This window comes from Nicotiana attenuata, chromosome 10 (assembly GCF_001879085.1).
Source record: "Nicotiana attenuata strain UT chromosome 10, NIATTr2, whole genome shotgun sequence".
Lineage (NCBI taxonomy): Eukaryota > Viridiplantae > Streptophyta > Magnoliopsida > Solanales > Solanaceae > Nicotiana > Nicotiana attenuata.
This window is the reverse complement of record NC_031998.1, coordinates 30880300-30890574: the sequence shown is the minus strand read 5'-3', so window position 1 is coordinate 30890574 and position 10275 is coordinate 30880300. Positions and strand designations below refer to the sequence as shown.

The 10275-nt window shown below is 34.5% G+C and overlaps 1 protein-coding gene across 5 annotated transcripts; it reads right to left on the bottom strand.

The window, feature by feature from the left end:
- Nucleotides 235–10275, bottom strand: LOC109233236. Of its 5 annotated transcripts, none has more exons than XM_019399032.1 (9): nucleotides 10074–10275; nucleotides 7661–8535; nucleotides 4422–4610; nucleotides 4140–4231; nucleotides 3918–3995; nucleotides 2576–2635; nucleotides 2410–2479; nucleotides 1042–1245; nucleotides 235–904 (listed from the first exon to the last, which is right to left on the bottom strand). In XM_019399032.1, the coding sequence occupies exons 2-9, from the start codon at nucleotides 8375–8377 to the stop codon at nucleotides 518–520; spliced, it is 1797 nt and encodes a 598-aa protein (XP_019254577.1). In that variant the 5' UTR covers nucleotides 8378–8535; nucleotides 10074–10275; the 3' UTR covers nucleotides 235–517. The 5 variants fall into 5 exon arrangements, with proteins under 5 accessions (XP_019254577.1, XP_019254578.1, XP_019254579.1 ...); XM_019399033.1 differs by having other exon boundaries at nucleotides 7661–8527; XM_019399034.1 differs by having other exon boundaries at nucleotides 7661–8370; nucleotides 10074–10274.

Below are 10275 nucleotides of genomic sequence, written 5' to 3'. Positions count from 1 at the left end.
GAAAAAATGTTTTCAAAATAAATGCAATGCTCACGAGGTGATATAAGGAAGATTGTGATTGCGACCGGTGAAATGAGACCGTTCGGTGTGGTACATCGGTTCTGATTTTTGTTGTACATTCCATATTAAAAAGGCTTGTCTGACACACGCACACACACACACTTGTCAATTTGAGCTAGAATTGCTCATTCATCTTCTTGCCTGGTTCAACTATTTAATGAACCAAATCTGAAATGAATTGAAAGTCACTCAAGAAATTAAACATTAAACAGCTCTAGGTCAAAGATCCATAAGGTACCTTGATGGAGAAGCACGGAGAAGACAAGTACAGTACAGTAAGGGAAACTGCTATTAGTATTACACTCAGATGATTGACAAGAAGAGCTGGGAATATCTTTTACAAGTAAACAGGCACCAATACACTCGAGCGCGCGCTAGGAGTCCTTGACCATTGGTGTCTTAATTATCCTACTACTGCAGTTATTTAACTAATGAATGGTTTTGAGAGGTGTTGAAGTTATTGGATAAGAACATAATTTGTGTCTTCGATCAACTTATCACCAGCTGTCGGGGGCAAGTTATGCCGAGAAATATGCTTATGAACCTGTGCGTGAGTCTCAGCCTCGTGTTGGAACATGTTGACCAACTCCTGCAACTCAAGTTTCCTAATTTCGACCTGCTCTTCAGTGATCGGCTTTTTTAACCCAAGGTATAGCAAGCCAACAGCAATGAGCACGATGCCTAGGACGACAAGGAGGAGTGAGAATAGACCGAACGCATAAGGTGTGTTCGCAGCTCCAGGGATCCCGTCCACATTGATTCCAAAAAGACCGGCGATGATCGTAAGAACAAGGCCACATCCACCAAAGACAGCTAAATTATGAGAAACTCTGAGACTCTTATCCTGAAAATTTGAACAATGTCCGAAAACATTACATTAGATCTTGACAGAACTCTTAAGGAAAGGCCTTAGTGAAATGAAGTTTAATCATCTGGTATTAGAATGAAGTGGAACCCTAGTCTATTGAACATCAAACAAACCTGCAACCTTGCACGGAGATTGCTCTGCATGACATCTTGAATTGTAAATATGCGTCCACGAACTGCTTCTTGCTCTTCAATCATTTCCCTCGTACTCTTTCTTATTCCTTCAAGTAGAATTCTAGTTGTATTTCCTCTCAAATGCTGAAGAAGTTCAAAAACAATCTCTTCCCTAGCATGAAGTGACCATTTCACTCTAATAACCTGCGTTACACTACATAACCAGTATCATTCGAGAACAGTTCTCATACTTGAACATTCAACAAAGCATGCAAAAGACAAGGATAAATGGCCTATATTATGTTGCCAACATTGGAATTTGAAAAACATTATGGTGAATAAATATTGCATTTTGAAGTGATATCAGTTGACTCCATCCCCAACACGAAGGTCTAACAGGGTTAAAATGTACTTAACATGTTTTGGCGAATAGCATACTCCCAGGAAAGTGATAATCAGCACAAGATCAAAAAGTCCTGAAAAACTTAAAATTCATGTAAATGCTACCCAAGGTAAAAGTTTGAAGAGCCTAAACACAGAACTTTTACTGTCACCGGCTCTCCGCTATTTAATACCACCAACCCCCAGATACTCAATAATAGATACTCAAGAAGGGATTCTTCAAAATTGCACTTTTTGGATTTAATGACCCGATCCATAGGATTTATAGAATTGGAAAAGGTGAAGGCAGTTTTACTTCTTGAACTGGGATCTTGTTCCCAACCCCAGCACCTCCTTCAAATAGGAAACTTGAAAAGCAAATAATAATTGACAAACATGATAAGAATACATTGGAGTAGCTGCAATAAAGTTTGCAATGTAAACAAATACCTTCCAATGGATATGATTGAAGAAAAAGCTGAATGGTCATCGTAGGCGGCGTAATCCTATCGCAAGACCCATAGGATAGATAAGCAGCTTAAGTAATATATACTGTGACTTGCTACTAGTTTAACAGAATTGAATTTTGTGCACTTCTCTCAGTAAATTCAGCTGAAGAATCCAGATTTTCTGTTCTTGAGTCAATTTACTACGATAAGCTGTTAGAAATTCTGAAAACCACAGAAATCCGTCTTTTGTTTGACAGGTTCATCTTCTTATATTGGCGTCTAAAGGGAATATGACACAGCAACCAGTCCAACACTATTAGGTGATTCATCTATAACAAGATAAAATGCTAGTGTAGGTCAAATTTCTTGACCTGGAAGGAATTTTCATGATGCAAGGAAAGAATAGCATGCTTCAAAGCTCATCCACAATTACCAAGATATGACTAATAATATGCAATAAGTTGTCATGATTGATACTCCCTATTTGATATAGAAAGATTTGGAAAAGTAAGAAATTCAACCAGGGAACAAGGTAGACCTGTCTTGATAATCTTCTGATTTCCTGGTTGAGAATTATTACTAAGAGATTCAGATCTTCCTTGTTCCTCCTATTATAAGAAAAGAAGACTTATGTATAACAGAATATGTGACATGAAAGAATAATCACTTCCAGGAAGCGAAAATATGACATGAAACTCTTATACCTGTTAACAAACTTCAATTCCACTTCATCTGCTCCACCAAATATCGATTTCCGAAATAACCTTCGGATAAGCACAAAAAAGAATTAGGTTTAGGATTAATCGATAATAACCATCTGTTGTGTCAAGGTTTTTCTTCACTCTGATGCTTAGAACCGTTACATGTACGTTAATCATCCAAAATTCTGGAAAACTTGCATTTAAGGACCCTTCTGTTAGTTCTCTGACAAATAAACAAGTTTACACCGTAGTTTGCTAAAATTATTGGGAGAAGACAGAACAAACACTTAAATTTCCACCGAAAATGACAGTACTGCACTGTCATCACCCCTCTTTCAGATCACTAGTACAACACCATTGATTTTTTCCCCACAGGAATATAACACCATTGACTTTAAGTGACGAAAATCACTATCACCCAGGCATAAGAAGTTGCTTTCTCTTTGGAATAGAGAGTGAAGTGGAAGACGATAAGTGAACTGACTATACCTTTTAAAGTAATTGACCAGCATAAGCGAGCATAAAATTGCCATGTTAGCGGAAATCAAGCATATATATTGGACCTTAAGAGAAGGAGTGCGTTGAAGTGTGTGACCAACTCAACTAAAGTATAAGTTGTTAGAGAGAAGACACTACATTTTTATTTACTTATTATATCTTCAACACTCCTTCTCACGTGCAGGTCTGATTCTTCTTAATGGGTCAAACACATGGAAATTCTTTGATAATGGGTGGCGGTAAGACTCGAACAGAGGCACTCTACCTACTCTAATATCATGTTGAAGTGTGTGGCCATGTCATCCAAAATGTTTAAGCTGTTACAGAGCACACTTTGATTTACTAAATTAAATTTTCAACAGAATACAATCGTGCATGTACCAGTTTCATGAGCCTGAAGATGCTAACTGCATTTTTGAAACCTTATAGTTACAAAAACCTAGCAATTACTTCCAATATCAGAATTAACAACTTCTCATTTGACCTTAGATGAATGAACCTTACATGAGCAGAAAGTTCCTCACTGTAGCTAGCAATTTGGTAGTTGCATATAATGGTAATTCTAGTCTCATATTTAATTAGAAGATAACAAAATTTGTAACGTGAATCTTGCAACATCAGATTGCAATGTTTTCTGAAGCCAACCCCTCTAAATAGATTTGGCTCAAACAGTGAGGCTCTTTGCAGACTCATCTTTTTCTATAATAGTACAAAATAAAGAACATCCATACCAAAAGTACAAAATAAAGAATTTTGTTCAATAATAGTACAAAATAAGGCTCAAACAGTGAAGCTCTTTGCAGACTCATTTTTTTCTATAATAGTACAAAATAAAAAACATCCATACCAACAGGATTGCATATTCAACCGAAAGTGCCGCAAATGACTTGCATACTTAATAGTTAACAGCTTGATGAGTCTCTTCCTACACAAGAACAATTTGATATTGGACGCTAAGGCATTGCAGAAAAACGTCCGCTGAAGTTAGGCTTCAAATGTTTTCTACTACCAACTAGTTCTACAAGACCACACAGTTCACCAATTTCGAATGAGAAAGCAGTTTTCTTACCTGTCATCCCACCTAGCAAGGCGGCTAGCTAAATGCGCAATGACTTCATGTACTGTCCTTGGTGCATTATAGCCACCAGCAAGAAGTAGTTCCTACAGTGAAGAAATCAACAGATTATATGAGCCAAAATGTTAAGAGTCAGATACAAAAACTTTTGCAACCAAAAACTAGAAGTCAAGTTGAGATAAGAAGGATGTAAAGCTGAGTAAGCATAAACGACCAGATGGACCAACACATAAGTTGTGAGAAAGGGCAATGTTTAGCATCCATAGAAAGGAGAACCTGAACTTCTGTGATACCCAAAACATTGATGCTTTTTGCTGATCCTTTCACGTGCAAAACCGTAACTAAATAGTTTTGTGCTTGCCAAGAACGAGTTACAACAGGGATGTCATCTTCATCAACATATGGATCACCAGCAGATTGCCCCAACAGCTCAAATAATAGCCCTCCAGCCACCCTTACTGGGACCTAATAAAATCCAACTTCTGTGAAAATGACAATTTGATCTTCATTTCTTACAGCAGAAAGAAGGCAATCCCTTTCATTTTAGCTTTTTTATATCATGATATGAGGTTGTCACTGATACAGATAAGATTATTATCTCTTTACCTCCTCAATTAAGTTTGTATATTACAAATAATTATCATGTCTTCCAAGTTGATTGCCGGGAGAAAGACCTCTATGAGTCATATACAGAGCATGATCATCTATATTTATACTATATTAAAAGCACGAAGGCCCTTAGCGAAATGCCGTTCGTTTTTTACCCTTTGAAAATAGAGTTCACATAAGACAAAATAGACATTTAATTATTTTACTACTATTTAGGGATTTGAAATCAACTAAAATTTTTTGGTTATTAAATCTTTCCTTATTTGAATTTAGTAGGGAGTCCTAATTTTAAGAAGTTTAATATCTATTAGAATTTTACCTTATGTAAATCATTTCGTCAATTGAACTATGTGCCATAACCTTAATCCCACCTAATATGTTTCTTTTAAAGGAAACACCAAATAGCCTCAAATATTCTCAAAACTAAACAATACAACGGGCCATATCAATATCTAAGAAAATAGATATTTAGTCTTTAAGTTAGTATTTTTAAAACATATTTTACCAAATAAGTTTTATTGTTTAGAAGAAAATACGATAAGCATTAAAGTAGGAAGAACCTATCCAATAAAATCGGAAAAGAACACAAATATAGATTTAAAAGATAAACAGTTAAAAATATTTATACTCCTCAATTTTTTTATAAATCAAATTTTTCCTCTAACTTTGAAAATAAAATATTCTTCCCCTTTGTCATATGCAATATCGAACCTATTCGTTGACATTTCCAATTCCTCTCTCAATTTAATTATTTTCGGATGATATTTTATTCTTTTTACTTAGATGATTTGCCAATAGTTAAATTATATTATATTTTATTATAAATAATAATTTTAGTTCGTTAAAGTTCTAAGTAGAATAATTCTTTTATGACTTTGTTACAAAATCTAATGTTATTTTTCATGATTATTATTTTATGTATGTTCTTAAGTTTCACCTTCGTTCTTATTCTCTACTGTGAATATAATTTTCTGAGTTATGCTTGTCAATTAATGAAATATATTCTAAATTACAATATAAAAATTTGTTGAAAGGATAAATAGATAATCTTTTAGTATTATTAGGTTATAAGAATAACAATAATTTTTCATAGATATTCCCACAAAGGTATTGAGGAATCAAAATAAGACATATAATTACTATCATGGGCATAATTTCTTCCTATATTCAACTACCTAAATAAATCAACATTATCTTTCTAGGAATTTACACTTTTTTCTTTAATTTGTATTGTATTTTATAGCACAAAGACATTATTTAATAATAATATATATAATTTGTAAAAACTTGTATACTTATTGGTATCCAATTCACACGCAAAACGCGTACCATGAGACTAGTTATATTAAAAGCGCGAAGGCTTGTACCGAATTATTATTCGTTATTTTTTATCCTTAAAAATAGAATTCGCATGGGACAACAACAACAACAAATCCAGTGAAGTCCCAGAATTGAGGTTTGAGGAGGATAGTGTGTACGCAGACCATACCCCTGCCCTGGGAGGGTAGAAAGGTTATTTCTGATAGACCTTCGTCTCAAAAAAAAATGGAAAGAAATAGTAGAAACAAGCAGAATTCACATGGGACAACATTGTCATTTAATTACTGTTAGGACTTTGAAAACAATAAAAGATTTACTTATTAAATCATTCCTTATTTGAACAACGTAGACAGTCCTAATATTTAGAATTTTAATATGAAAGAGCTTTATTTCCTTATAGGTCCCTTTAATTTGCTGAATGAAATGTAGTGAGCATATGACTTCTTCCCAAGTTTGTCGTTTTCTTTTTCTTACTTTGTTAAAGTTAATTTAATCGTTTTAAACTAACTTAATTAGATTATCAATAAATTCATTAGTTAAAACTTAATACAATTGACAATTGTAACCAATAAATATGACATCTATAAGGATTTAATGCATTGGTGATCGTGTTATGGATTTAAGTTGTATAATATTCGAATTCATTTTATAATATCACAGAATTGTAACGCGTGATAGTTGTTAGGTACTATTTTTAATATATTACTATGTTATATGAAGAGATTACCTGTAATTATCTTATAAGTTACATGGTTGGGTAAATACTTTCTACACCAGTGCATAGAACTTAAATTCAATATGATAGTAATATAAAGGACACAGTGAGGTTTGTTGAAAGTACATTTTGTTTAACAAAATGTATAGTAAAGTTTTCTCCTTTAATTTTATTAAATTAAACTTACTGTGAATTGATCTATATTCAAGAAAATTATTAAGATAGAAAAACCATCGTATTTGTTTTATTCCAGTTTGAACATCTCTTTCAACCTTTCCTATTTTTTTTTCTTCTTTTAACAAAAAGGGAATCTTAAATTCTGATGGTAAATAAGTTTTTTGGATAGTAAACATTTTATTTTAGACAAATAATTAGTTTTTTTGGAATGTCAGATTCTCAGGCAAGCTTCTTCTAAGCCAATACTTCAAAACATACATTAAATTTATTTCATCTTAAATTCTCAAGGATAGTTTGTTGTTGTTGAAACTGAAAAGGAAGCATAATAGTCTGTGAAATTAAAGTGATAAATTATGAAACTGAAACAAATTCTAAGTTGAACTTCTCGACGGATGATTAAGGACTTCTATATGATAATTTCCTTTATTAAGTGAGCGATATAAGATCAATATTCATTTTTTTCATGAACATACACTTCTTTTTTATTCTCAAACACAAATTTTCATAAAACATTTATGCAAGTTTTTTAAAAAGTTGTATTCATTGAGATACTGTACACGCGCAACGCGCGTACCTATAGACTAGTATATGCAAATATATTTCACATGTTAAGCAACAGATAAACTACTAAATGTCAAACAGGTCAAGAATGCGCAAACAGCAATGAAAAAAAAAAAGCAAGCGAGTAGAGTACCTCATACAAGAGGTGTTTCATTTTTTCACTTATTAGCCGACCTTCATCTCTTAAAGCAATACTAATTGCAGGATGCAACCACAGGGCATGGCTGAGCCAAGCATCTACAGAAGGATGACCAGCAGTCACATGGCACCACCATATAGGTCCAGCTGGACGCTCCCAGTAGGGAGCGACTAAATCCGCAACAGTGAGGCCATCTTCATCATCCATGAGATCAAACTGCTGGGTGGACCATCCAGCATCCGCTTGAACAGTTTGCACTAGTTCCAAAATCCTAGGCCAGCCAATAGGAATCCAACGGCTCCCTCCAACTCTATCCAAATTATGAAGATGATGGTGGGGAGAGCTTTGGCTATCCATCTTGCCATCAGCAGGAGAAATTTCCTGTGCTCTCGACTCAACAATAGGGGTAGAATCCAGCAAACTGTCCCCGTTGGTGCTCTCAGCAGAAGCCCCGGCAGCTTTATAAGCATGCACTGGCTTTTTAACAATTTCATTATCTATTTCATAAGGTGGTAAACCTTTTGTAGAAGATTTTGATCCAATTTTTTTCTGTCCACTAACAAACTCGAAAGCACAAATAAGACCATCAGTCCAGAGCTCACTCCCTGGCATGACATCCTTATGGTAGTGCCCTCTATTACTCTCTGGCTTCCTTAGCCTATAGCCCTGCGAAGAGTGGCCCTCGCTCATACCACCTTTATTCACTTTCATGAACAGCAGAAGCAAAAAAAATCACAAGTCAGCGATTTTCTTCTCAGCATAAGTGAGTTTGCAACACGAACGGTGTCTTGGTATTACGTTAACAGAAAACCTTCTGAATTCGCAATTATGATATTACTAGGATGTTCCTCAAAGGCATGCCTGGAAAACTAGGATCACGAGTCTAGTTGAGAGCGCATGCAAACGAGTAGCTCAAGATTAAATACGCTAAAATAGTAAGACATGTTTTACAAACTTTTTGTTATTTTTATCCTGCAATTGGAAAATAAACGAAGTGCCATTTGGTTGGGACCACCACCACCACAACAACAACAACAAACCCAGTGTATTCCCACAAGCGGGATCCGGGGAGGGTAGTCTGGTTGGGACTAATGGTAAGAATAATCCCCGCACAAAATTCAATATTTGTTAATATAATATTTGGTTTCGTTTATCTTTTTCACATAAAACTTAGCATCATTCAATAGAATATTTGATTCCACTTTTAGTTTTTCCATAACTAGTACCCATGTAAGTTATACTGTAATCGGTGTATTATTTTATGCAAGACAGAATGAGGAATACATGGAAACCACCAAATAACAAAATAATCCGTCAATATAGTATCAATATTTTATTTTGCTAAAAGAATAAAAACATATTTTGAACTATACATGGTATAATAACTTTTAACACAACAAACCAAACATTCAATAATAAGTAATTCCTACATTGCACTCCATGTATTACAATTCGTGCACTACTAAGCCCTGGACAGCATGCTTTTAAACCAAACGACCCCTAACAATTGCTCCACATATCAACCCAAGAATACAGAAACACACCAAAATAGTAGTAGCTAAGTTGCAGGAACAAGCAAGGAATGGGGGGGAAGACAAATATTATAAGGATACTAATAGCCTGTTTGGCCAAGCTTCTTTTTGGCCAAAAGTGCTTTTTTTTTTTTTTTGCCAAAAGCACTTTTGGCAAAAAATTGAGGTGTTCGGCCAAGCTTTTGGAAGGAAAAAAAGTGCTTTTGAGGAGAAGCTGAAGCAGTTTTGGAGAAGCAGAAAAAAGTAGCTTCTCTCCAAAAGCACCTTTTTGAGAAGCACTTTTGAGAAAAATACACTTAGAAGCAGTTTTTTAAAGCTTGGCCAAACACTAATTGCTGCTCAGAAGTGCTTTTCAAACTAATTAGCCAAACACATACTGTTTCTCACCAAAAGTACTTTTGAGAAAAGCACTTCTCAAAATAAGCTGATTTTTGCAGCTTGGCCAAACGGGCTATAAGAGTATTAACCATAATAAGTTGTCTTCTAACAAGCTCATCCATTTATTTAATATACAAAGGTTTTATTAACACTGGAATTCAAACTATGAAACAACTTCAATTACATAATTGACTATCAGAATTTTTCCCATCATATAACAAGCAAGATTTCAAAATTACCAGTTCATTAAAGCAAAGAAAACCGTAGAGTGAATTATACATGCCTGCAAGACTCCATTTATCTTGTCTTTAGTCAAAATGTTTTTAACAACAAGTATCAAATTGCTTTGTGAATTCGTCCCACTCTATGAAGTATAAACAACAAATGTTACAAAAATATCCAAATTTTGTTAATTTTCAAGCGTTTAGACGCAATTGCGTAATCTGCAAGCATAAGAGACCCAGAAAGTCCAAAGAAGAAGCAAAGTAATGACTTACATATCTGTGGAATCGCCAATGGAAGTATGGAAAGGATACGATCCAGAGGACACACGAAATCAGTAAAGTAAAGATGATACCGGTAATTAGCTCATTTCGTCAGTCACGATCAAAATATAGAAATGGGTTATGGAAACTACACTTAATATACATGTATCAATAGTACGAAGCCAAGCGAATTAGACTAAATTGTAGTTTAGGT

Bases quoted from the DNA above. Each gene is read 5' to 3' on its own strand.
- LOC109233236 (XM_019399032.1), bottom strand. From the start codon at position 8,377: ATGAAAGTGAATAAAGGTGGTATGAGCGAGGGCCACTCTTCGCAGGGC. The intron at 4,611-7,660 runs GTACTCTACTCG...GGATTTTATTAG, and splicing joins TGAAACACCTCTTGTATGAG to GTCCCAGTAAGGGTGGCTGG. The intron at 4,232-4,421 runs GTTCTCCTTTCT...TCTTCACTGTAG, and splicing joins TGGGTATCACAGAAGTTCAG to GAACTACTTCTTGCTGGTGG.